This window comes from Pelophylax lessonae (genome assembly GCF_965119305.1).
Source record: "Pelophylax lessonae genome assembly, chromosome: 7".
NCBI lineage: Eukaryota > Metazoa > Chordata > Amphibia > Anura > Ranidae > Pelophylax > Pelophylax lessonae.
In genome coordinates, this window is record NC_138774.1 from 229431647 (window position 1) to 229459014 (window position 27368).

The 27368-nt window shown below is 44.1% G+C and overlaps 1 protein-coding gene across 1 annotated transcript in view; it reads left to right on the forward strand.

Annotated features, from left to right (window-relative positions):
- The window catches only part of ECM2 (extracellular matrix protein 2), a 193122-nt gene that overhangs the window by 108328 nt on the left and 57426 nt on the right, over nucleotides 1-27368 (forward strand). The window contains exon 7 of the mRNA XM_082263026.1: nucleotides 11272-11429. Coding sequence (XP_082119152.1) covers nucleotides 11272-11429 — 158 coding nt within the window. The remainder of the gene's footprint in view (nucleotides 1-11271; nucleotides 11430-27368) is intronic.

Consider the following 27368-nt stretch of genomic DNA (forward strand, 5'->3'; position numbering starts at 1 on the left):
GTCAGGGACTCAATACCCTGCGCAGGCGCACTGGCGTCGCTAACCGGCGAATGCCTATGCGCATGCGCTGAGGCTACCTTGGTAGAGTTCAAGGCTACCTTGGTAGAGTTCGAGGCTACCTTGGTGGAGTTCGAGGCTACCTTGGTGGAGTTCGAGGCTACCTTGGTGGAAGTTCGAGGCTCTCCTGTATCCTGTGCCTGTTATATCCACTGTTCCTGTTTACCTGACCCGGCTTATCTTTGGATTCTGATCACCTGCTGCCCGCCCTGACCTTGGCTCGTCCTGACTATCCTCCTGTCTCATCCTGATCTGTTTACCTGCTACCAGCTATTGGTCCTGGACCTGTTCCTGGCTCTCCCAGGGAATCCGGGGGGCCACAACCTGGTGTTAGCAAGCAGCCAAATCCATCCCCACCATCTGGGGCCCTGGTGAAAACCGGCTAACACTTAGACTCCGCGCCTCTGGTGAACCTGTGCCACGCCAGTTACCCGGTAAGCCACTCCTCTTACGTCAGGCTCTGCCACGTTACCCCGTGACACATCCTTAGGGAGAGCCACAGCCGGAACAATTTAATTGTACTCTATTGAACATGTTGCGGACTTTACCTCTGTAAAAGTAACAAGAGGGAGGAGGAGAGTGATGAGGAAGAAATTACTCTTGGCTGGTTATGGGCCCCTTCATCGGAAGATACCTTTAAAGTTTTCCAACCTTCAGTGGGGGATATTCAGATGCTGCCCTCACTTGTGAGAGGGGGCGCCAGTTGGAGGAAGTAAGGAGACCTACAGCATCTCCTGAAAGAAGAATTGTAGAGATTGAGTCAGAACCGACTGAACACTTTTAATCAGCAAGTGTTGAGGAGACTCCAATTCTACCTCCATTTTCTAACTCTGAGCCATTCAGTACTGAAGAGAATTCAGCTTTACCATCACTGGATAATGTTGAACTGCCCAGCATTGAAGAAAGTACGGTTTTACCACCGTTAAACAACAGTGAGGTTATACCCGATGATTTAGAAGAATTAGGGAAGTTAACGAGTGGCTGAGGAGCTGGTGTAGTAAGGAGGGTTTCGGGTTCCTGGAGAACTGGGCCGACTTCTCAGTCGGTCACCGGCTCTTTGGTAGGGACGGATTGCACCTAAATGGGGTGGGTGCAGCCGTACTGGGTGAGAGGATGGCTAAAAAGTTAGAGGGGCTTTTAAACTAGGGAATGGGGGGGAGGGTACAGATGTAGAATTAGCCAGTGGAAAGCAAGTTTCAGAGGGCAGAAATGGGGGCATTAGCGGTAGGGTGTTCGGAGCTCCTAAACCCAGGGTGGGTATGGGGAAAAATCAAGAGAGCAGCCTAAAAACATCAAATGAGGATAAATGTAACCGATCAAAATTAAGAGGCTTGTATACCAATGCCAGAAGCCTGGCCAACAAGATGGGAGAGCTGGAGCTGCTGATCTTTGAGGAGGACTTAGATTTTGTGGGGATAACTGAGACTTGGTTTGACAGCTCTCATGACTGGATGGCGACCATTCAGGGGTATTCCCTTTATCGCAGAGATAGAGAAGGTAAAAAAGGGGGAGGGGTATGTTTGTATATTAAGAACAGTATACAGGTAAATATGAGGGATGATATTAATAATGGAGCTAAGGACGAGGCAGAATCCCTATGGGTAGAGCTTCAAAGGAAAGGCACGGTGGGGAAGGTAATATTGGGCGTATGCTATAGGCCCCCCAACCAGAGGGAGGAGGGTGAGGCGGACCTCATGTTACAGATAGGATTGGCAGCAAGGATGGGAAATGTCATTATAATGGGGGACTTTAATTATCCTGATATAGACTGGGCAGAAGGAACCGTGCATTCAGCCAAGGCTCGGCAGTTCCTAAATGTTTTGCAGGACAATTTCATGGGTCAGACGGTGAATGCACCGACAAGAAACAATGCGGTACTTGACCTACTGATTACCAACAATACAGACCTGCTCACGGATATAGAAATACAGGACAACTTAGGGAACAGTGACCATAGGTCAATTGGTTTCAGTATTAATTACAGTAATAGGAAACACAAGGGTAATATAAGGACACTGAATTTCAAAAGAGCCAATTTCCCTAAACTGCGCTCGCTGCTAGAAAATATCAAATGGGATAGAACCCTGGGAACAAAGAACACGGAGGAAAAATGGGAGTGCTTCAAGAGCATACTTAACAAGAGGGTGGGCCAGTGCATTCCACAGGGAAATAAATTTAAAAGAGCAAAACTAAACCCTGGGTGGCTAAACTCCAACATAAAAATGTATATTAGAGCTAAAGAAAAGGCCTTCAAAAAATACAAGACTGAGGGGTCATTGGCAGCATTTAAGCACTACAAAGAGTGTAATAAGAAATGTAAAGACGAAATCAGGGCGGCTAAAATAGAACACGAGAGACATATAGCGGAGGAGAGTAAAAAGAACCCCAAGAAGTTCTTTAAGTATATAAACAGTAGAAAAGCGAGGCCAGAGCACATTGGCCCCATAAAAGATGATAAAGGAAAAATGGCCACAGAGGACAGAGAAAAGGCGGAAGTGTTAAATAAGTTCTTTTCTTCAGTCTTCACAAAGGAATCGGGGGGCTACACGAACCCAGCTTGTAAGGCCGAACTAAATAATACACCTCAGGAAGTGCCGCCATGGCTAACAGAGGATAGACTTAGAGCTAAACTAGAACATAAATAAATCCCCGGGACCGGATGGCTTGCACCCAAGGGTTCTTAATGAGCTCAGCCAGGTGATTGCCAGACCATTATTCTTGATCTTTAAGGATAGTTTACAGACGGGTATGGTGCCAGCTGATTGGAAAAAAGCCAACGTGGTACCAATATTTAAAAAGGGGCCGAGGTATATCCCGGGTAACTATAGGCTGGTCAGCCTAACATCTGTAGTCTGCAAGATTTTGGAGGGGATGATAAGGGACAACATACAAGACTTTAGTAATCAAAACGGTATTATAAGTAGTAATCAGCATGGATTCATGAAAAATCGTTCGTGCCAAACCAATCTATTAACCTTCTACGATGAAGTGAGCTGCCACTTAGATAAAGGTAATGTGGATGTGGTGTATCTGGACTTTGCAAAGGCCTTTGACACCGTTCCCCACAAACGCTTACTGTACAAACTAAGGAAGGTAGGTATGGACCATAAGGTGAGTACCTGGATAGAGAACTGGCTCCAGGGGAGAGTACAGAGGGTGGTGATTAATGGGGAGTACTCGGATTGGGCGGGTGTGGAAAGTGGGGTCCCCCAGGGTTCTGTCCTGGGACCAATCCTGTTTAATTTATTCATAAATGATCTAGAGGAGGGGATATCTAGTACAATCTCAGTATTTGCAGATGATACTAAATTAGGCTTGCCAATATCTTCTATGCAGAATGTGGAAATCTTGCAAGCAGACCTGAACAAAATAACGGGGTGGGCAACTACATGGCAGATGAGATTTAATGTTGAAAAATTTAAAGTAATGCACTTGGGGGCCAGAAACCAGAAAGCAAGCTACTCACTAGGGGGGGAACCTCTGGGTGAGTCTAGGATGGAAAGGGACCTGGGGGTACTGGTAGACAACAGGCTTGGCAGTGGCATGCAATGCCAAGCCGCCGCAAGCAAAGCCAACAGAATACTGGGTTGTATGAAAAAGGGGATTCACTCCAGAAATAAAGAGATTATTCTTCCACTCTACAAGACTCTGGTCCGGCCACATCTGGAGTATGCTGTCCAGTTCTGGGCACCGGTCCTCAGGAAGGATGTGCTGGAACTGGAGAAAGTCCAGAGAAGGGCAACAAAAATAATTAGGGGAATGGAGGACATCAGCTATGAGGAAAGACTACAAGCACTGAACCTATTCTCTCTGGAGAAGAGACGATTGAGGGGGGATATGATATCAATGTACAAATACTGTACTGGCGACCCTAGCATAAGGAACAAACTATTCAGAGAAAGGAGATACAATAAGACACTTGGCCACTCACTAAAACTTGAGGAAAGGCGGTTTAACCTTAAAGTGCGTAAGGGGTTCTTCACTGTAAGAGCGGTAAGGATGTGGAATTCTCTTCCACAAGCAGTCGTATCAGCAGGGAGCATTGATAGTTTCAAAAAACTATTAGATGGACACCTTAAAGACCACAACATACAGGGGTATACAATGTACGGTTAAAAGCAAACACACACACACATCATAGGTTGAACTGGATGGACTGATGTCTTTTTTCAACCTCACTAACTATGTAACTATGTAAGAAGAACCACAGCCTGGGTGTAGTTTTTGGAGCCAGGGACATGAATCTGAGCCTGCAGAGAATGTGTGTTCCAGACTTTGAAGGGAGATTCAGCCACCTAAGAGACTTACATATATTACCCTTGGGGAGAGCTCGAATTAACTCATTACAACTACTCAACGTTCGAGCCAAGCACTAGTCTCTTCTACTGAGCCTTTGGTAGAAGATGACCCTGTTCCACCATCTGACACTACTAGCTGGGCCGCTAATTTATTATTGGCCTGTTGTGAGAAAGATTCAACTTTTTCTCATACCTTGTATAGTTTGTTATCTGAAAACTCTTCTATCAGTCAGTTATTAGCTACTGTAGGTTCTGATTAATGAAGTCATTGTTTTTATTTTTTACTTTCTGAATTGTTATGCAAAAAGTTTTCCTTAATGAACGTTCCTCTGTCTTCGGGGACCAAAGACTTTCAAGGGATATAGCCGGGATTGGGCTACTATTATAAATATACAGATTTATCGTTGTTATTGAAATTGTTACTGTGCCCCTTTTATGTTGATTTCAAATGGAATCATCCTCTGGCAGAAAGTGGAAGTGAGGATTGTGGGAGTTGTAGTTTCTGGTAGAGAGCTGATCATTGTTTGGATAACCGAGGAAACTATCTTCCCAGGAGGCTAAAGGGGGAGCAGAGCATCATGAGAGAAGATATAAAACCATCTGTTCCACAGCCTGAAAACTCTCTTGCTCCTGGGATTCATCGTGTACACATCAGCCTGCTGAGTGTGTGACTGACAGCAGCCTGCAGCCTAGTGCACGAGGTCTGGCCTGCTTGCAGAACTCAGCATTAGCGAAGCGGATGCTGGTCGATGTACTGTGGATGCCTCGCAGTATCGCTGACAGAGAGAGAGAGTCAAGGTTGGACGGACATCCTGAGGTGGCAGAGTGCAGTCTGTCTCCAGACACCGGAGTGTGGGAGATCACATTGCCTGTTCCAGGGGCCCTCATGGACATCCAAGTTGGAGAGAGGGTACCTATGCTTGGTTCAGACCGCATGTATAACATCTCATCTTTACACTGACTGCAGACATTGCAACAGACATCAACTCCCTTAGGATTTCAATATAACATCTGATCATCTTGCTATTTTAAACCACAGTGGAAATTATCTATGAGCTCCAACTGCCGGTGAAGAACATAGCAAGGCCTTGCTAAAGGGAGGGACATTGATGCACAGTAATTCTTAAAAGGGACACGTTCTAGTTTATTCCATATTGCTAAAAAGGGGACTTACAGTATAAATTAATGTAGAGTTCTTTACTCACTTGAGTATTGCCTCATTATTTTATTGTATTAGGAAATATTCATTACACTTTTAGGATATAGAACTTTATTTACAATACTGTTCCCTGATATTATACGTACTGTTTTCTGTTGTTTTCTGTGTCAGTCTGGTTGAACCCTAAAGGTTTAAGCAGGGATTAAGATGACTGACATAATTTCACTTGCTTACTTACTGAGTAAAAGTCAGAACTCATTTGTACAGTACTGTGTCAGTGTAATTCTTAAAGGTGTGCACACAATGTCTGAACCTAGAGTGTCAGGTGGGCTGGACTGTTTACAGGGTCACAGTAGTGCTGAAGAACACCCATTAACCAGCAACCCCCAAGGGGGCAGTGCTACACATCTAACTACTGACCAAACACCTGTTCACTGAGTGGTGTCATCTGCTGGTGTCATTGGCCTATTGGCCAGGTATAGAGCTCATCAGCTTATCATCTACCAATGGAGGAACAGAGCATGTCACTAGTAGGGTTGAGCAAATCAATATGTAATTTGCTTTGAATGAGGCAGACTTAGATAGATCAGACAAGCCAGGCACTGTAGAGGCCAAAGTGCGTTGTGTGTATTTTTAAGGCCCAGAATCTCTGTAGAGAGCTGCATTGTAACTGACAGCTGTGAACAAAGTCACCAAGCGAGCCCTGTGCATGAACTAGACTTAGGTCCTGCATTTAACTACTGCCCAAACATGTATTCACCAAGTACTGTATAAAGCTAGATGCAGATTTAGGGATTTGAGTTAGGCTCTTAGGATCCTTAGGGCTAACAGTTAGCATAACAAAAAAACAATTACTAATTCAGGCATAGTAAAGTGTGATAATTTCCTTTGTCCTTAACTCAATCTCACTTCATGAAAGGACCAGTTTTTTTTCAACAAAACAACAAAATTGTGTAGGGGGGTTCCCAGGATGTGCAGGAGGAGGATTTTCAAAGATATGTGTGGGTGCCTTGCATCAGGTATTAGTGTCTGTTTGCTATAATTTTTTTCAACTGAAAATAAAACAGATTTTTTTTCTACCAAATAATACCAGTGAGGTTCACTTATTCAGCAATTACAGTGGATGTGTGCAAAAAAATATATTTTTAGGGGAGTGAAACTCCTCCATCAGATGGGCATGGTTATGCTGAAAAGTTCTGTTTTTGTACACCTCTGATTGCTGAATCAGGGACCACACCCTTGTAGTTACTCGTTGTTGTCTTTTGCTCGGTTTGTTGTCCAGCTAATAACTTTGTTCCATTTCATTGGGTTTATCTGCTGTTTACGTTTTTACTTTTATTGCTTACAAAATGGCACTTACCCAGAGATCCATTCTCCTTTTGGAAAGCCTCCTTTCACTGGGAGGCTATCTAGAGCTGCCAAGTCTTTTCTGTGATTGTGCAACACTATTATGAGACTTGAAGACATTTGTCAGATATCACAGTCATTTATCATGTGCTCATGTGACTTCATGCATTTCACAACATCCAAACTGTACTGAAAATGTTCCAGACTAGAGTTTATTGTTTCTTTTACATAGTACAGAACTCTTATGATGAAATGTGATTTCTAAACATAATAAATGACAGCATTTATTGTAGTAGTTTCTGAAACATATGCTTTTTGTCTGCTGGCCCATCTTCTAAGGCAGGCTCAGCAATCAACACATGTGGAGCTCCACAGTATAATGGTGGAAACTAAAAACGGTGCCTTAATGTCATCTTCAAACTCGTGCCACCCAAGACTAAGATACCAGTTTGGATGGCTCCTGCGGTTTCAGTCACAAGTTTCTGTTTCATATCTCCAAGACTTCCATGGTAAGATTTCTCTGGAGTGGTTTGATCCTCCACCTCTTCCCCAAGGCCATTAGGATGAACTTATGGAGCAAAAAAACAACCACAATCATCTCTTTTCAATTATAATTTTGTGTAATGACACAACCATCTAAAGGAGCTAGAAGTTTCTGGTTCCAAAGCTTGCACATTGGAGCCTCCAAGATAAAAATAAAAATCTAACAGAAGACATGGCAGCACCTCGCACTCTAATCTTCAATGTGTGGGCATACTGCTACCTATAGAAGGTTTGGACACTATAAAAAAAAAGGGGGGGGGCAGGTTGAATTCATGGAGCATGAATTAATCACAGTCATCTCTGTTTGAGTATGATATTGTAAAGTCCTAACCATTACAGGACATTACTGGAAAGTCCTGTTTCGATATCTTGCACACTGGAGCCTCCAAGTGATATAAAAAGTCAACAGGAGATTTGTAGCTACCTAGTACTCTAGTCTTCACCCTTTAGGAATGATGTTACCTATACGAAGTTTAGTCACTATGCAAATCCAAAGAGGGTCCAGTTCCCTCTAGTGACTATAACCCCACTCTCTGCTGTTCTGTTGGGTGTCCTTGTCTGTCAGATCCCCAGTGGTGAAGACTATAGTTCTGTGTCCTCTAATAAATGCTGAAATAAATAGGATTTTTATACTTAAAAAAAAAATCCTTTTTTCAACAGCTCATTAAAGGACAGCTCTCCCCTTTGATAGATGTTGTTTTTAGTTGGCCTGTTGTCATTAATAATTTGTTTGTTTCGGAAAGCTGTTCTCTTTCTCCAATTTTTAACTGCTTGCCACAACTGAGCTCTTGAAAAGGTGTACGGGAGAGTTGGCTCCTTTTCTCTTTTGCATAGCGTCTTAAAACTTTTGTTGGCAGTAGTATACCCACATGAGGAAGAGTAGAGTGTGTCCTCCAAGAAACTGCTAGAGAACTACTGCTTGGTAGGTACACAAATCCTACACTTGAGGGGATTGGACTTTAAATATCCAGTGCAAATTTCTTTGGCATTAGTATTGAAATCTCAGTGCTGTATGATTTTGTGCCATGAGATCAGCATGATGTCAGCACAGGACATGGAGAATAAACCCAAAATGAGTGGAAAATGTTTGTAGGGGGGTAGTGGAATAAGATCTGGTCATGTCACTACTGTGCTGCTCACTGTTCTCCTTGCTGGAGGCTCTGACATGAGGAATCAAAACCTTGCCTTTACCAAGATGGCCGCCTCTTCACAGAGACAGAGTGCAGAATGCATGGTACGTCGGTATTGGGGAAAGATCAGCTGTAGACGGACCACAAGCAATAATGACATCTAGTCCTTTGCCTTCTGACTTTCTTTTTTTTCTAAACACAGCTTCAATATTCAGTTCCTCTTTAACTGCCACGCTCCCCAGCTGACCATACATTCATCTTGCTTCCCCAACTCTACATTCAGCTAAAAGTAGTGAAGAAAAACAAGCAATATATCATTCAAGTCAATCTCCGCTCCCATATGACATTGCTTGGTGTCTGAGTGAATTGCAAAGCCACAGCTCTGTCACTTGGGAGGAAGTCATATGCTCCCCATATTAGTAAATATTGGGTATTTCTTTTTCTTAACACAGATAAAGTAGCAGGGTACTGATAGGAAAATGAGTATGTGGAACTGGGAAGGACTGCGCTTGGGGGAACCTGTTGTTGCTTTGTGTTTGTAAAAATGAACATTTGGGTCATTCTCAAAAAGTCTGCTGTCTCAGTTTTTATGATGGCAATTTGCATATACTCCAGAATGTTATAAAGAGTGATCGGATGAATTGCAATTAATTTCAAAGTCCCTCTTCCATTTTCACTGCATTTCAGCCTTGCCACAAAAGGACCAGCTGACATCATGTCAGTGAATCTCTTATTAACACAGGTGTCAGTGTTGACAAGGACAAGGCTGGAAATCACTCTGTAATGCTGACTGAGTTAGAATAAGAGACTGGAAGCTTTAAAAGGAGGGTGGTGCTTGAAATCCTTGTTCTTTCTCTGTTAACCATGATTACATGCAAGGAAACATGTGCAGTCATCATTGCTTTGCACAAAAAGGGATTCACAGGCAGGGATATTACTGCTACTAAGTTTGCACCTAAATCAATCATTTATCAGATCATCAAGAACTTCAGGGAGAGAGATTCAACCATTGTGAAGAAGGCTTAAGAGCGCCCAAAAAAGCCCAGCAAGGGCCAGGACCGTCTCCTACAGTTTATTCAGATGCGGGATCATGGCACCACCAGTGCAGAGCTTGCGCAGGAATAGCAGCAGGCAGGTGTGAGTGCATCTGCATGCACAGAGAGATAAAGACTTTTGGAAGATGGCCTGGTGTCAAGAAGGGCAGCAAAGAAACCACTTCTCTCCAGGAAAAACATCAGGGACAGACTGAAGTTCTGCAAAAGGTGCAGTGATTGGACTGCTGAGAACTGGGGTAAAGTCATTTTCTCTGATGAATCCCCTTTCTAATTGTTTGGGGCCTCCAGAAAAAAACCTTGTCCAGAGAAGAAAAGGTGAGCACTACCATCACTACCATCAGTCCTGTGTCATGACAACAGTAAAGCATCCTGAGACCATTCATGTCACAATTTTGCCTAAGAACACAGCCATGAATAAAGAATGGTACAAAAACATCCTCCAAAAGCAATTTCTCCCATCCATCCAAGAACAGTTTGGTGATGAAAAATGCCTTTTCCACCATGATGAAGCAATATAAAGGCAAAAGTGATAACTACGTGGCTTGGGGAACAAAAGATAGAAGTTTGGGGTCAATGGCCAGGAAACTCCCCAGACCCTAATCCCATTGAGAACTTGTGGTCAATCCTCAAGTGGCGGGGGAACAAAGAAAACCATACAAATTCTGACAAACTCCAAGAATAGATTTCGCAAGAATGGGCTGCCATCAGTCAGTATGTGGCCCAGAAGTTGATTGACAGCATGCCAGGGCAAATTGCAGAGGTCCTGAAAAAGAAGGGTCAGCACTGCAAATATTGACATAAACGTAATGTAATTGTCAATAAATGGCTTTGATACCTATGAAATGCTTGTAATTATACTTCAGTATACCACAGTAACATCTGACAAAAAGATCTAAAAACATTAAAGCAGCTGACTTTGTGAAAATTAACATTTGTGTCATTCTCAAAACATTTGGCCAGGGCTGTACTGTACTGTATTAGCCATCAATTATTGCAGAACATTTGGTGCAGTTTAATTTTGGGCATTAATGCACAAAAACGATATTGGAGAACTGGAGACAGTGCAGAGAAGGGCAACTAAACTGATAAGAGGAATGGAGGAGCTTAGCTATGAGGAAAGGAGGATTTCTTCTCTTTTGAGAATAGGTCATTAAGGGGAGAAATGATCACCACGTATAAATACATAGATGGTCCATGTTGGTGTAGAGCTGTTCACTTTAAGGTCATCACAAGGGATACGTAGCACTCTTTACATCTGGGAGGGAAAGAGATGTAACCTGTACATATAAAAAAGCTTCTTCACAATAAGAGGTGTGGACAAGTGGATGTGACTCCTTCAAGAAGTAGTTCTGGCCAGCTCAGTAGATACCATCTAAAGATACAAGCTTTTGGGACCTGTTAGGTCTCATTAGGCTTCAGGCTTAATGTACAAATGAAATAAATGGTGAAGAAGGGACCTAACTGGTCTTAGAAGCTTTCAGCTTTAGCCAATACATTGAATTGCTTAAACTCCAAATGTCCTGCATATTGAAAGAAGAAAGTAGGTCAGTTTTTTTTTTTTTTTAAGTGTGGGATGATTACTGCAGGAGTTACTTATTCTCAGTATAGATGGTAATAATAATATTTTTGTTAAATCTGACACACCAAGTATTGTTCATTAATATGTGCCTATTTTCTTCTAGGTCTCAGCAATTTGCTAAATCTTGAGATGGAAGGTAATGGTTTTCATGATGGCAATGTCTCCCCTCTTTCTTTCAAGCCCTTAAAAAAGCTAATTTATCTTCGTCTCAACGGCAATCATTTTCGGGCTGTACCTTCGGGACTTCCCTCTACTCTGCAGGTACTTCTAGTTTCAATTTATATCCCACATTCAAAATAATTCTGACGTACTGACTGAAGCCTAAAGTGAGATTATTACTCACAACGAAATTTAGGGGAGACAGTGTGGATGGTGGGAGTGACAACTCTCACTATACTGACTTATTGGCAGAGTCCACTTCTAATCAGTGGCCAATCAGAATCAAGTAGAACTATTATATTATTCAGAACAGAGTTCTTCAACCTATGATACAAATACCCCTTGAGGTAAGTGTAAAAGAATTCAGAGGTAACCTTGCCTGCTAAAATAAACTCAATACAACAGTGTTGGGTTTCTGCTAATAATGAAACATAAACAAGAACTCAACCAAGGTATGCTTTAAAGAATATCTTCATAAACCATTTAAAATGTATGTAAACCCTAACCTTTTTTGGGAGAGAGTATGGAAGTATTAAAGCCCTTTTCATGTTATTATTGACCTGAGGGTCACAACCTGGCACCAGGATGCAGCAAAACCAATCATCAGCAGCTCTGGTGGAAACTGGGTGGTGTTTAGACTCTGGGGGATCCCACCAATCGAGTATGCTTTAAAGCTTTAAAGCATATTGTCATAATACATTTAAAATGTATGTAAACCGTAACCTGTTTTGGATATGTTTTTATGGATGTTTTAAAAAACCCTTTCAGGTTTTTATTGTAATTTAAGTGCCTTCTGGAGAGATTCATTATTTTTATCCATTATGGTGACCACTGTCTATGCTACAAAACAAATATGAAAAATCCCAAATGTTACAGTTTTCACAGGAAAATGAGTTAAGGGGACATCTTCCAGCCAAGAACCCTAAAGTGCTAGGGGATGCACGAAATCTTGACAGCGCAGGAGCGAGGAGGTTAAGTGACAATAGCCTTTTTTTGGAAGTTAAATGCTTAGGTTTTCATAAGAAAATGTTGATGTATACTGTATATATATCTTGTTTCACATACTGTCTGGGTTCACTTTATACCTACTTTTTTTTCTCTGGGGCTTTCCTCTTCTCCCTTTTTTGCTATATTATTGATGGTATGCTGACCCACACTTATATGGTGGAATGACAGATGATTAATTATTATCCCAGCGTTTTAATGCTATCTGATAACCAGTAGTGTCTTATACCCTTTTTTTTCATATTAATGCGGTTTCTGTGACCCATTCTTTATTGCGAGGAGATATATTCGGACTTAATAACCTCAACACTCCACTCCATGATTTTAGAAGTTGCACATTGATTATTGGACAGTAACTTTGTATAATGGCATTTAAACTGGAAGAGGAAATTGAAGCAGAAATTTAAACAGCTTTCTCTAATGATAATCTTCAACCCCCAAGTGAGACAGTAGACGCTATTAGAGAAAAATGTAAAAACCACAAGAAACTTACAATTAAATATCTGAACCTCAAATGGGACATCTCCTCTCTTGAATATTATATAAAACATCAAATGATTCTAAGAGGTCCTAGGGAACGGGTCGTCCCATCTGAGCATTTGCACACTGATAGATAGGCAGCTTGCTTGAGAAGGGGAGTTGAGGTTATGCATCTTATTGAAGAAGAAGAGAGGATTCAATTAGATGAAATTAACAATTTATTTGAGGAAAGTGTGAGCCAACTTGACCCCCTTTAACCACCTAAGGACAAGCAGGTTTTACCCCCTTAATGACCAAACCATTTTTTGCGATACGGCACTGCGTTACTTCAACTGACAATTGCACTGTCATGTGATGCTGTACCCAAAAAAAGCAAAATAGATGTTCTTTTATTCCCACAAATAGAGATTTCTGTTGGTGGTATTTGATCACCGCTGTTTTTTTTTTTTTTTTTGCGTTATAAACAGAGAGCTAAAATTCGAAAAAATAAACAATATTTTTTACTTTCTGCTATAAAACATTCCCAATAAAAAAAAAAAAAAAAAAAAAAAATTAAATTTTGTCATCAATTTAGGCCAATATGTATTTTGCCACATATTTTTGGTAAAGAAAAATCCCATTAAGTGTATATTGGTTGGTTTGCGCAAAAGTTGTCGCTTCTACAAACTAGGGGATAGATTTGTAATGGCAGTGATCAGCCATTTTTAGCAGGACTGTGACATTGTGGTGGACAGATCGGACACCTAACTGACACTTTTGAGGGGACCAGTGACATTATTACAGTAATCAGTCCTAAAAATATGCACTGTTACTGTACTAATGAGACTGGCAGGAAACACGTTAACACCAGGGGCAATCAAAGGGTTAAGTGTGCTCCTAGGGGGTGCTTTGTAACTGTATGGGGGATCGACTCACTGGATGAACATAGGGATCTATGTTCCTAAATAGTAGGAGCACAGGATCCCTGTGTTTATCTCTGACAGAACAGCGGTCTACTGTGTTTACATAGGCAGACCGCCGTTCTGTCTCCATGGGGAGTGACCGCGGGTGGCCGGCGGACATCGCATCCGCCACCGGACCCGCTGATTGGCTCCCTCTCTGGCTAATCAGCACATGCGTGCGTCCCCACTATCTATTAGAAGAGGGGGCGTACGGGTACATCGTTTTGCGTAATAGAGCCGACCTGCTGCAGTAAAACTATGGCGGCTGGTCGCCAGGTGGTGAAAGAAGAGCAAGAATTTTGTAGATTAAATTAGTTATTAAAGAAAGAAGTTGGTTAAACTCAAAATTTGGTTAACAGACTACATTCAGGAGGCATTTGGAAGACTGGAGTCAAGGTACAATTTTTGACCTGAATACAAATAGGGGGAGGAGTAGACCCCGCCTTAGAAATCACACGCCAACAAAGGCTCCTCAGGGAGTGAAGAGGAAACACAAGATAAAACCATCTCTTTTTTAAAGAAAGGGGGAAAGGGTGCTGAGGAGAGCACCACTAAAAAAAGCCCCCCAAAGAGGTAGTTCACATAGGAAGGAGAGGGAAGAGACTTTCAAAGAGAAAGAATAACCAGGTTGGCAAGCACAGGAAGAAATGATACTAGAGCTCAAAGAGAACAACAAAATGGGTGCCAATGATTTGATAATTAACCTCTCCACCTTTGACCTACAACCCAGACACATCAGCCTTCTGTAAGATTCTGGTACCTCCCGTTCCCTTAATCACCACTTTCCTCTGTAATGCGTCCCACCTTTCTCTTCAGGTGGTACGCATATACCTTTAAGAACGATGATGTCACTGCTGAGCGCCGCAGGGCGGCTATTTCAACCGCCGGCGGTCTCACTCACATTGTTCGTTCAACCTGCCTTGCTATCCACATGCTTTCAAGCCTGTCTCCTGATCGGAACCTCCAGCCATTCCCTTTACCTGGAGCAGACCGGAACCTCGCTACTGATCCCTGTATCTCGCTACCGGATCATTCCTTATCTACTGGACCTCTCTAAACTACTAACATTACAAGTGATAAGTACCCCGCAGGGGAACCCTCCATAACCTTATTGCACTATCTACCTATGCACATTAAGGACTGTTACTACCTATCTATACTATCCTATCATCTGCACTGTTACATAGATTGCTAGCTCTTCAGCCTACTACCATCTATCATCTGCACTGCTGCATAGATTGCTAGCTCTCCTGTCTACTACTATCTATCCTTGCACTGGGTTAGTCTATCCTGTATTTGTCATCTGCTGTCCTCACCACCTGTTAGCATACTTGATACTAACCTATCTGCATTCCTAAATACCATCTTGAACTCTCCTATACAAAACCTATCAAGTGATTACCATCCTTGTCACTGTTCACACCTGTCCCTTCAGCACATCACCTTCATACTATCATATACATTCTATCACTCCAGGAACATCTCATTGAGTGTGTATATATCTGTATGTTGAAGCTGACAGGCCCACGGTGATGAGTCCTGGAGAGTTGGATCTGGTATTCAACACATCTCTACATGACTACTGAGTGGAGATTTTGCAGCTGCAAATCCAGCCTATACTAAAAACGCAGGAGCGTTACACCTTCTCAAAAAGGGATTGTCCTTCTCACCAAGGAAAACAATGACCAAATTTGAGGTCTTTAAGGACCTTAATCTATTTTTGAGAAAGGTAATATTTCAAACCTTTTTTAAGAAACCTGATCTTGGGGAGATGTATAAGAGTGAGGACATAACTTAACAGGAACAAGTAGCCCTTGGAAACCGAATAAGCATCCTGGAAAATGTGAGCTCTGACTCTGAGATGAGTGAGGAAGAACTATGTCCAAATTGCAAGAGAGAAGCAAATCTAAGAATGAGATCCACCAAGATGCCAACTATCGGTGGCAATAATCGGGTGAGTCTATTCCTGGATCTAGTGTGTACTGATTTAAAAGGATTGATTGGGATGAAAAATCTAAAGAAAACTTCTCCAAAGAGGAAAGAACTAAGAACTCCCCCAAATATTGTGATAAAAAGTAGCAATAAGGGGGGCAACGTGGTCATCATGAGTGAGGACAATTAGGTTTCTGAGGTCGAAAGACAGTTAAGTGTTACATCTACTTAACCTAGGGTACTAAGTAACCCTCTTCCAGAAGCAACGAGTCAACCTATTATCATGTTATCCCTGGCGATAGAAGGACTCTTCACGAAAAAAAGAACTAGATTATCTAAAAATAGAGTCTTATAATATACTGGTGATATAAGATCCATAAGAACCCTGTAAAACCACCTGGGAGGCGGATAGTGTCGGCAGTAGGGGGGCCTAGAGAAAATAGGGAAATATATTGATCTATTGATCAAAGAAATGGTTTTTAAACATCCCGCCTACGTTAAACACACTGGTAACATACTTGGGCAATTACAAAATCTTTTTACACGTCAATATCCCACAAGTGGGGCTCCGCAGCCATATCCCACTTTTTAGAACATCATTACTGATTGATGGTAGTGCAAAATGAGAGCTCTGTGAGCTCTTGGAATTTTTTCTTCAGAATAATTATTTCCAATTATTGGGAATCTATCTTCAACAGACAAGAGGAACATCTATGGGGGCACCGGTATATGCCTATTTACATCTGGGCCTTTGGAAACAACAATTGGTATACTCGTCACAACTGTACTAGGTACGTGTGGTGGCATGGGCATGCTATATTGACAATGTTCTGGTGTGTAGACAGGGACAGTTGGTGAACTGTTGGTGAAGTTTATGACAGATCTTAACAAAAATTAACAGAATATCCCATCTTACTTATAATTTTCACCACAAGACAATTTCTTTTCTGGATCTGTCCATCTCCATACACCAGAGATAAGTAAGTACATGTACATTTTGAAAGGAAACTGCAGCCAATACCCTTTTATATGCCACAAGCATATTCAAGGCATACTAACTGGCCAGTTCTTCAGAATTAGGAGAAACTGTTTAGATATTAACCAAGAATGAATCGTCCTCTCTCTATAAACGTTTCAGGGAGAGGGGGTATCTACATAAGGTCCAAAAAAAAAAAAGCCAAAAAGAGGGCATTTAACACAGAAAGAGGGCAACTACTTTCCACTGGTACCCCCAGCACCACAGAGGCAAAATGAGAATGTGGCCCTATCAGATATATTACAAAGTTTGGATCCAAGTGGGATCGAGTGAAGACACTGGCATGTCTTAACCTCGAAACCCCAACTGGCATGTATAGTGGGACCCTTTTACCAGATGATAGCCAAACAGCAGATAAGCTTAGGGACCTATTGGTCTACTCAGAAATTTCTAGAGCACCCCTGCAAAACAAAACATTAAAAATAAATGGGATGTTCCTGTGCGGACATTGCAGCATATGTCCCCTGGTGGAGAAAACTAAAGTGTTTTTAATGCAGACGTCCCTGTCAAAAGTTGTATATTGGGAAACATGTGCACATGATAAAGAAAAAACAACCAATGTCTGAGAAGGATCAAGAAAAACTTAACCCCATGGTTCAACATTTTAGGGATGTACATGGGGGAAAAACAGATGGATTATGGGTAAAAGGAATTGTGGCCCCACATTTACCACAAAGGAGGGGTGATTTTGATAAGAGTCCTCCAAAGGACCAAAAAAATGTTTTAACCTTGGTACGCTCTATCCAAACGGTATGAATCACGAACTAAACTTTGTGGTATTCTTGGAAAAATGTATTATTTACCCCTGCTGTGATAACCTGTGTTACATACTCTGCGAGTATATGAGGATATATATTTTTCTAAACTTGTTTTTCTCATATTAATATTATTATTGCTGTTTCGCGTTAAATTCCTTCACGTTTTGCTATTTAAGTTTCAAATGAGGATGGGTCTATTTGATGTTATATCTGGAACTATGGTAAATTAGAGAGGGATTCTCCTTTCTGAATGAGTGAATCTGTAAATACACAGTTGCCAACTGCATTTGATTTTGTCACTATGTGTGCTGTTTGTTTTGTTATTGAACATGTTCCCCTTGATGAGGCGCTCTAGTGGCCAGTGATGGTACTACACCATAGGCAGCTATAAACTGTGCCATGAAGAGCACCCCCTACAGGTTCAGATGAAGCCCGCTTAGACTTGTAGCAGATGAAACACATTAACTGTGGGGTTCCCACAGGGCCCCTGAGTCTCCTCTCTTGAAAAACAGTGAGGCAGCTGAGAAGGTACAGAAATGGTCAGCATACTACAGTGAAACACCTACCGCGCATACGTGGACCGGCAGGTTGAGACACCGTGATTCGGAGACAGGTGAAGGCATCAGGTGAAGGAGAGCAGAGGATTCCAGGCTTCCCTTCATGATGTGGATAGAGACAGCCACTGGGATAACCGCAGCTCCAGCAGCACCACCACCCACACAGGTTTCGTACATCACGGGACACAGAGCCATTCATTTATAGCATATGGGTTATATAGCCACCTACAGGTGAAGGACACTGGCAACCAATCAGAAAGGATGTCGCCCTATATAACCCCTCCCACACAGGAAGTACCTCCGTTTTTTCGCCAGTGTCTAAAGGTGATGGTCACAGTAGAGAGTCTCTCCACATTTTCTTCAAAAGAAGAAAAAGATTAAGCTACATACCCTGATCAAAGATCACTGAATGTAAGGGGATATCTATCAGATCCATCTAAAAGAGTCAGTGGACTAAAAAGATGGTACCTGAGCCTCGGAATGCAGCTACGAGGTTTTGCCTGTAATGTTGTCATTTTTAGGTTCTGGACCCTGGGATCCAGACCCTTGGTAATACCAAACCCCAAAGGCTCTCCGTGCAGGGTGCTGTACAGGTCCAAGGCCGTGGCCTCTCTAACACAAGGGGATCCAGTCCTTGAAAGTCGCCAAGACCAAGCTCACCATGAGGGGTAAAGATTGGATTCCTGTTTCAAACAGAATCATGCGGCAGGACTGGTAGGTCCAATTTAAATTTTTACACATACAGCAAATGTAAATGTTTTATGCACTATTCACTTTAAAAGATAACAGAGACCGAGTGCCATGTGGGTCTCTGCATGAGACTATGGATGTGATTAAATGAGCTTGTGCAATTGTGGGATTGATGCAAAGTTTGTTTAAATATTATTTCTTTGTTTATTGTTTGACACACTGTTTTTACCCTGGGCTGATCACCTGAAAGGTATCAGCTGTGACAAACAAGATTCAGCCGAAGCTGCTCTCACCTCATGTTGCTGTTTTCGCCTTGGCGCATCAGTGCCTGCATGTTCGTCTCCTCCCTCAATAGCGTGTCTGTGGCAAAGGCCTATTTGCGCATGTGAATCTTTGTTTTTAAAACAGGCCTATGCCGCATGGAGGGCAGTTTGAGCACAATGCCACGCATGTGCAATACAGCATCAATAGGCGTGATTTATAAGGAACTGTTTCCAAGAGGACACAGAGCAGCAGCTGTGTTGTGTGAGTCACTGTGGATGTATGTTACTGGCACAAAACCGGTCCTGTATCTTAAGGCAATCAGTGCTGTGTGTGAGCCTTGAGTACACTGAAGTTAGTACCTCAAGTTTGTCTTGCTATAAAGCAATGTCTGCCTGAAAAAGGGCTGGGGAAGGCACAGTTGGAAGAGGCACTGTGATGCCACCGTCAGGCCTTGAAGGTCCTAGCTGTGCTTCCTCTGTGTCTACTCCCCCTAAAGAGCAAGAGGCAACTAGCCAATCTGAGCCATTATGGTTGTCAGGCATAGTAGCTACTCCAGGTGCTTCTACTGCAACTGTCATGGGTCTGCAACCTAAGGGGTTAACTTAGTGCAGACTAATTGCAGTGATTGGCAACAGGCTGCTCTATTTAAACTCCTCAGAAGCATTATGTATTTGCTGTCTGATAAGCAGCTTCCTGTGAACCCTGCTCCTGTTTACCTGCTTCTGTGATTGATTTCCTGTACGACCCGGCTTGACTTTGGACTTCCCTTGCTTTCTGCCTGCACCTGACCTCGGCTCCCCTCTGACCTTGAACCTGCATGCTCCTTTGGATTCCACGCCGCCCGCCTGTTGTTGACCTGGCCTGTGAACTGATCCGTTTGCCTGTGAGCCCCCAGAGTGAGTGGGGACTCGGTTGTTCCGTCCTTCTGCCTGCCTGCTGTTGGGATCCTTCTACCTGCTGGTTGTCTCCTTTTAAAGGGTCTGGGACCTTGGAGCTGCCCCTCCAACAGCTGACCTGCCAGGCCCTCATACCATTCTGCTCTCCCGTGCCACCTGTTTGCTCTACCAGGGGCCGCGAGTCAGATACGTAAGGGAGGCCTTCATCTGCACTATCGGGCTCATCAGTCAGGTACGTGAGAAGTTGACAGTATCAGACAGCCATGTCTGAGCCCGAGCGAGGAACCTCCCCCATGGAAGAACTGTGCCGACATCTGGCAGGTCCGACGCAAGCTGTTAAGGATCTACAAGAGGGATATACTCGGCTGGAAGAACGAGTTCAAATTCTGTCATCTCCCGTCAACCCTACAGGTGCTACCTCATCCGGACCTGCGGTAGTGATGTTACCACCAGAACCAAGGGTACCCACACCCGAAAGATTTGCGGGTGAACGTAGCAAATACAGAGCCTTTCATAATGCTTGTGAACTCTATTTTGCCCTGCAACCCCGCACCTTTTCTTTGGAAGCAACCAAAGTGGGCTTCGTTATCTCCCTGTTGACCGGAGAACCCCAAGCCTGGGCACATCGCCTTCTGGAACAAAAGGCCGAATCGCTAAACAACCTTACCACGTTCTTTGACGCAATGTCCCAACTTTATGAAAACCCCTAGCAGACTGCTACCGCTGAGGCCGCAATACATGCACTTCAACAAGGCCACAGAGGACTACGTGGCCGAGTTCAGACGTTGGGAGTTCTGATACCAATTGGAACGATGCGGCCCTTCGTTACCAATTTCGGATGGGACTATCTGATCCTCTAAAAGATGAACTGGCACGAGTTGGGATACCCCAATCCCTGGACGCACTTATTAACTTGTCAATTCAGATTGACCGACGCCTAAGGGAACGTCGCTCCGAAAGATCCTCAGGCCAATATCTGCCAACTTGGATGCTACCTAAAGTTCCCAGTTTCTCCAGCCAGACTCCTTCTGCTCCATTCGCTCCGGGCCCGGACACCTCCGAACCCATGCAGTTGGGCTTGCTTCGTCCCTCTCTCACCATGGAGGAACGACAGCGCAGACGAATCAATAACCTCTGTATGTACTGTGGGGAACTGTAAGATTCTGGTACCTCTGGTACCCTTATTTTCTATTTTCTTTTCAAATATGCGTCCCACCTTTCTAATTAGGTGGTACGCATACACCTTTAAGACGGATGACGTCATCGCCGAGCACCGCAGAGCGGCTATTTCAATCGCCGGCGTTCTCTCTCACATTGTTCGTTCAACCTGCCTGTGTGTCCACATGCTTACAAGCTTGTCTTGCTGCCGGAACCTCCAGCTACTTTCTTTTACTTGGAAAAGACCGGAACCTCGCTACCGATCCTTGTATCTCGCTACTGGACCCTTCTACTACTAACTTACTAGTGATAAGTACCCCACAGGGGAATCCTCCATAACCTTACTTACACTATCTACCTCTGCACATAAGGACTGTTACTATCTATGCATACTAATTCTATCATCTGCACTGTTACATAGATTGCTAGCTCTTGAGTCTACTACCATCTATCCTTGCACTGGGTTAGTCTATCCTGTATTTGTCATCTGCTGTCCTTACCACCTGTTACCATACTCGATTACTAACCTATCTGCATTCTACCTAATACCATCTAATACTCTCCTGAACATTTCTATCAAGTGCTTACCATCTCTGTCACTGTTCACACCTGTCCCTTCAGCACATCATCTTCATACTATCATATACATCCTATCACTCCAGGAACATCTTATTGAGTGTGTATATCTGTATGCTGAAGCTGACAGGCCCACAGTGATGAGTCTGGAGAGTTGGATCTGGTTATTCAACACATATCTACATGACTACTGAGTGGAGATTCTGCAGCTGCAAATCCAGCCTACTACAAAAACGCAGGAGCGTTACAGGAATCCGGGCATTATGTGAGGTCCTGCCCTGCAAAGATGCGTAAGTGCCTTTCAATCTCTTCAGAGCATGTTCCTGTTTCACCTAACCAAGCCTCTCATCTTACTCTCCCCATCATGTTACAGCTCTCAGGAAGGAGTATCCAGGTATCCGTCATAATTGATTCCGGAGCCTGCAGCTGCTTCATAGACTTGACGTTTGCAGCCAAACACCTCATTCCACTTCAACCAAAGGCCAGGGGACTAGCTGTACATCTTGCTGATGGCTCTGTCATTAAATCCGGTCCAGTCACACAAGAGACGGTCCCTTTGATCACTATCATTGCTTCCCATCACAAAGAGTTTTTACGCCTGGGTGCCATTTCATCACCTCTGTTCCCCATCATCCTAGGTATGCCCTGGCTACAGGCCCATAACCCCCAAATCAACTGGGCCACTGGAGAAATCAAATTTCCTTCAAGCTATTGCCAGCAACATTACCTGCAAGAACCTCCAGTCAACCCCTCACCCTTACTCTGCCTTGACTCAGACCTTGAATTACAAAAATCAATCCCAGTAGCAAACCACGATTTTCTGCACGTATTCAGTAAGAAGGGTGCAGAGACCCTCCCCCCTCATAAGTCCTATGACTGCCCTATTGAACTGTTACCAGGGGCTGAGGTCCCTTTTGGAAGGATTTACCCTTTAACTGAGCTTGAATTGGGCATGCTAAAGGACTATATTGATGACAACCTAAGAAAAGGGTTTATTCGCCCATCTACCTCTCCGGCTGGCGCAGGCATCTTCTTTGTTGAAAAGAAGGACCATTCACTGCGACCCTGCATAGACTACAGAGAATTGAACAAGATTACTGTAAAGAACCGTTATCCTCTGCCTCTTGTGCCCGAACTGTTTCAAAGACTGGGAGCCGCAGTCATCTTCACTAAACTGGATCTGCGGGGAGCATACAATGTAATCCGTATTCGAGAAGGAGACGAATGGAAAACGGCATTTCGTACTAGATTCGGGCACTTCGAGTACCTAGTCATGCCTTTTGGGTTATGCAATGCACCGGCTACCTTTCAGCACTTTGTCAATGACATTTTTCGTGACTATCTGGACTTGTACGTCATTGTGTACCTGGATGACATCCTGATTTTATCCTCCTCAGTTGATGACCACCGTAGACATGTCCGAAATGTGCTAACCCGACTACGGCAACATGGCCTCTGTAACGCTCCTGCGTTTCTTATATGGTGTGGATTTTCAGCTGCAGAAATAGTTCCACGTCAGTAGTCATGTAAGAGATATGCTGAGATACCATTCCCAACCTCAATGACTCATCATGTGTGGAAGGTCTTATTTCAGCCAGTAAATACACACAATTAGCAAGCTGGTTCCTAGAATGACTTTATGTATGTGGTAACACAATGATGAAGGTTGAGGGATAGGTTGAGTGGAGGTGGTAGGTGATAGACACTTGAAGGTGAGACAGTAACAGATGGATGCAGGAAGGTTTAGCAATGTTGTATGATAGCAGATGACAGAATAGCAGGTGGACATACAAAAGAGATCAACCCAGTGCAGAAAAGTAGCAGTAGTCTCAAGAGCTAGCAATCTAGTTATGCAGATGTGATAAACAGTCTTTACTATGCAGAGCTAGATAGTGTAAGCTTAGTATAAGTTTATAGAGAATTCCCCTGCGGGGTACTTAGCACTATTAGCGATACAGCCGAAGGGTGGTTCAGGAGAGGCGGATGATCCAGTAGCGGGATACAGGGATCAGCGCGGCGAGGTTCCGTCAGCGAGGTAAGCTTGCAAGCATGGAAGCTTCAAGCAAGGTTAGCATCCAGGTAAGGGTGTTTGAACGAACACATGTGAGTGAGAACCGGCGCTTTAAATAGCCATCTAGTCCGGCGCTGGGTGATGACAGCTCCAGTCTTAAAGGTGTATGCGCACCTTTCCAAAAGTAAATGGTGGGGCGCATACACTTGTGGAAAGTGTAATTTAGGGTACCAAAGGTACCGGAACATTACAATACCCCCCCCTTAAGGCCTGCTCCTGAAGGCCTCTGGAGCTGGTTTGTCTGGGTATCTCGCATGAAAATTGCGGATTAATCTAGGGGCATGTATGTCAGAGGTGTTTAGCCAGGTGTCGTCTTGGGGCCCATAGTTCTTCCATCTAACCAAGTACTGAAGTCTTCTTCTGTAGATACGAGAATCCAGAATCTCTTTTATCTCGTATTCTTCTCCACCTTCAACTTGTACAGGAGGGGGAGGTGGAATATTAGGCCTTATTCCTTGGTCCGGAACATGGGGTTTTAGTAGCGACACATGGAAAATGGGATGGATTTTTAGGTCCATTGGCAATGTAAGCTGCACTGCAGCTTTTCCAATAAGTTTCTTGATTGGGAAAGGTCCCAAGAACAGAGGTCCAAGCTTTTTGCTAGGGATCTTCAGTCTCAAGTTTTTTGTTGAGAGCCAAACGAGGTCCCCGATAGTATACTGTGGAGAAGGTCTTCTACGAAGATCATAGTACTTCTTTTGTTGACTGTGAGCGTGTGCAATGGTAGTATTTAGTAAACCCAGAGAATCCTTTATTTGGGTAAGATAGTCTGAGGCTACTGGGTTATTTGAAGGAAGGATGCGTGGAGGGAGAATAGAGGGATGGAACCCATAGTTCAAGTAGAACGGACTCTGCTTGGTTGTACTGTGAGTTGCGTTGTTGTAGGCAAATTCTGCCAGGGGGAGAAGATCCAACCAATCATCCTGTTGGTAAGAAGTGTAACAACGTAAATACTGCTCGATGCATTGGTTGACTCTCTCAGTCTGTCCGTTGGTCTGCGGATGGTAAGGAGAAGTGAGCTTCCGCTCAATCCGTAGTATGTGACATAGTTCTTGCCAGAATTTAGAAATAAATTGGGATCCACGGTCAGACAGAAGAGTTTTTGGGATACCATGTAATCTGAAGACATGTTTCATCAGGAGTTCTGCCGTTTGTTTGGACGAAGGTAGTCTGCGAATAGCAATGAAATGTGCCATCTTTGTCAGATGGTCCACTGACACCAAGATGGTATTAAATCCTTTGGAAGGAGGCAATTCTACGATGAAGTCCAATGACAAAACCTCCCATGGAGTTTGGGGTATTGGTAGACTGCATAGTAGACCGGATGGTCTCGTAGTGTCAATTTTGGACCTGGCACAGACATTGCATGAAGAGACGAATTTTTGTATAGATGTTTTCATGTCAGGCCACCAGAATTGCCGAGAAATCAAATTGAAAGTCTTTGTCATACCCATATGTCCTGCCATAGGCACATCATGCGATAATTCCAAGATCTTGGTGCGTAGGGTAGATGGTATGTAAAGTTTGTCGTTGTAGTAGAGGAAGCCCTCTGCATCAGTATTTAGTTGTGGTGGGGGTGAATCCAAACTTTTACCATGCAGAACCTCTTCCTTCAAGGAACGGACAACTCCAATAATGCGTTTGTGAGGTATTATAGGAACGGAAGGGATTTCAAAGTAGTTTTCTTCAGTTAGTCGTGATAGTGCATCCGCCTTTTTGTTCTTATCTGCAGGTGTGTAGGTCACTAGGAAGTTAAACCTTAGAAAGAATAGTGACCATCGTACCTGTCGATGCGAGAGAGTTTTGCTAGTCTGAAGATATTGGAGGTTTTTATGGTCCGTGTATATAATTATTGGTAATTGGGTGCCTTCGAGTAGATGTCGCCAATTCTCCAGAGCCAATTTTATAGCAAGCAGTTCCTTTTCACCCACGGGGTAATTTATCTCGGGACTGCTCAGGGATTTAGAAAAAAAAGCGACTGGATGAAGTGGTGAAATGTGGGTAGGTCGTTGGGAGAGTATTGCTCCTACTGCCATGTTTGACGCATCTACCTCCAGAATGTATTGGAGGGATGGGTCTGGATGGCGTAATATGGGAGCGGAAGTAAACCTTGTCTTTAACAAGTGGAAAGCCTTATTTGCTTCTTCTGACCATTTAAATGGTATTTTTATGCTAGTGAGCTGTGTGAGGGGTCTCACAATAGCAGAAAAGTTTTTTATGAACTTCCTGTAGAAATTTGAAAATCCCAGGAATCGCTGCAGCGCCTTGCGTGTAGTTGGTGTAGGCCAATCCTGAATGCAGGATATTTTACTCATGTCCATCTCGATTCCTGTTTTGGATATGATGTAGCCTAGAAAGAGTACCTCATCTTTATGGAACAAGCATTTCTTCAGCTTCACATAAAGATTATGTGCAAGCAGGGCCGATCCTAGGGTAACAGACGCCTGGGTGCAGAAATATTTATGGCGCCCCCACGTGGGCGTGGTCATCTTACTAACTCCTCCCCTTTTCCTAATGGGACCTGGAGGGGGGTCTCTCCAAGGAACACAGAGAGGGCCTCTGTTAGAAAGACCCCCACCCCCTACCAGGACCCATTAGAGACTACAATTGGGTTGTATCATAGGACCTGGAGGGGGGGTCTCTCAAGCAGAGGTCATCTCTGTGTGCATTTTAAAGTCTATGTTAGAAAGACCCCCACCAGGCCCCATTAGAGACTACAACGAGGCCCTCTGTGTGCCTATTGGAGAGTCTCTGAGTGTCACTGAACAATAGAAAAATAAACAATATTATATTAATTAATAGCACTTTGATGCCCAGGCCCAAGACTAGAAGACTTCACTTACCTTAAATAATGGGTACTAAGTCTGGCTGCTGGTCCTGGGGCCTGGCTTCTGGGACTGGGTCCTGGCTTCTGGGGCTTTGCTGCTGGTCCTGAGGTCTGGCTGCTGGTCCTCCTGATTCCTGGCTGCTGGTCCTGATTCCCGGCTGCTGGTCCTGGTTTTTGGGGCTGAGCTGCTGGTCCTGTTTTCCGATTGCTGGTCCTGGGGTCTGGCTGCTGGTCCTCCTGGGGTCTGGCTGCTGGGGCCTTGGGGCTGGCTTCTGGTCCTGGTTCTTGGCTGCTGGTCCTGGGGCCTGTGGGCTGGCTGCTGGTCGTTGATTCTTGGCTGCTGGTCCTGATTCCTGGCTCCTCTGTGGTGTGCCGGTCTCTGTGGTGTGCTGTGGTACCAGTCTCTGTGGTATGCTGGTCTCTGTGGTATGCTGGTCTCTGTGGTGCCGGCCTCTGTGGTCTCTGTGGTGCTGGGCTCTGTGGCCTCTGTGGTCTCTGTGGTGCTGGGCTCTGTGGCCTCTGTGGTGCTTGGCTCTGTGGTTCCCGGGCTCTGTGGCCTCTGTGGTGCCGGGCTCTGTGGTTCCCGGGCTCTGTGGCCTCTGTGGTGCCGGGCTCTGTGGCCTCTGTGGTGCCGGCCTCTGTGATGCCGGCCTCTATGGCGCTGGCTCTGTGGTCCTGGGCTCTGTAGTGGCAGTGCTGTGTTCTGTGGGCTCTGTGGCATTGGGCGCTGTAGTGGCAGTGCTGTGTTCTGTGGGCTCTGTGGCGCTGGGCTCTGTAGTGGCAGTGCTGGCTCTGTGGTGTGGGCTCTGTGGCGCTGGGCTCTGTGGTGGCAGTGCTGTGTTCTGTGGGC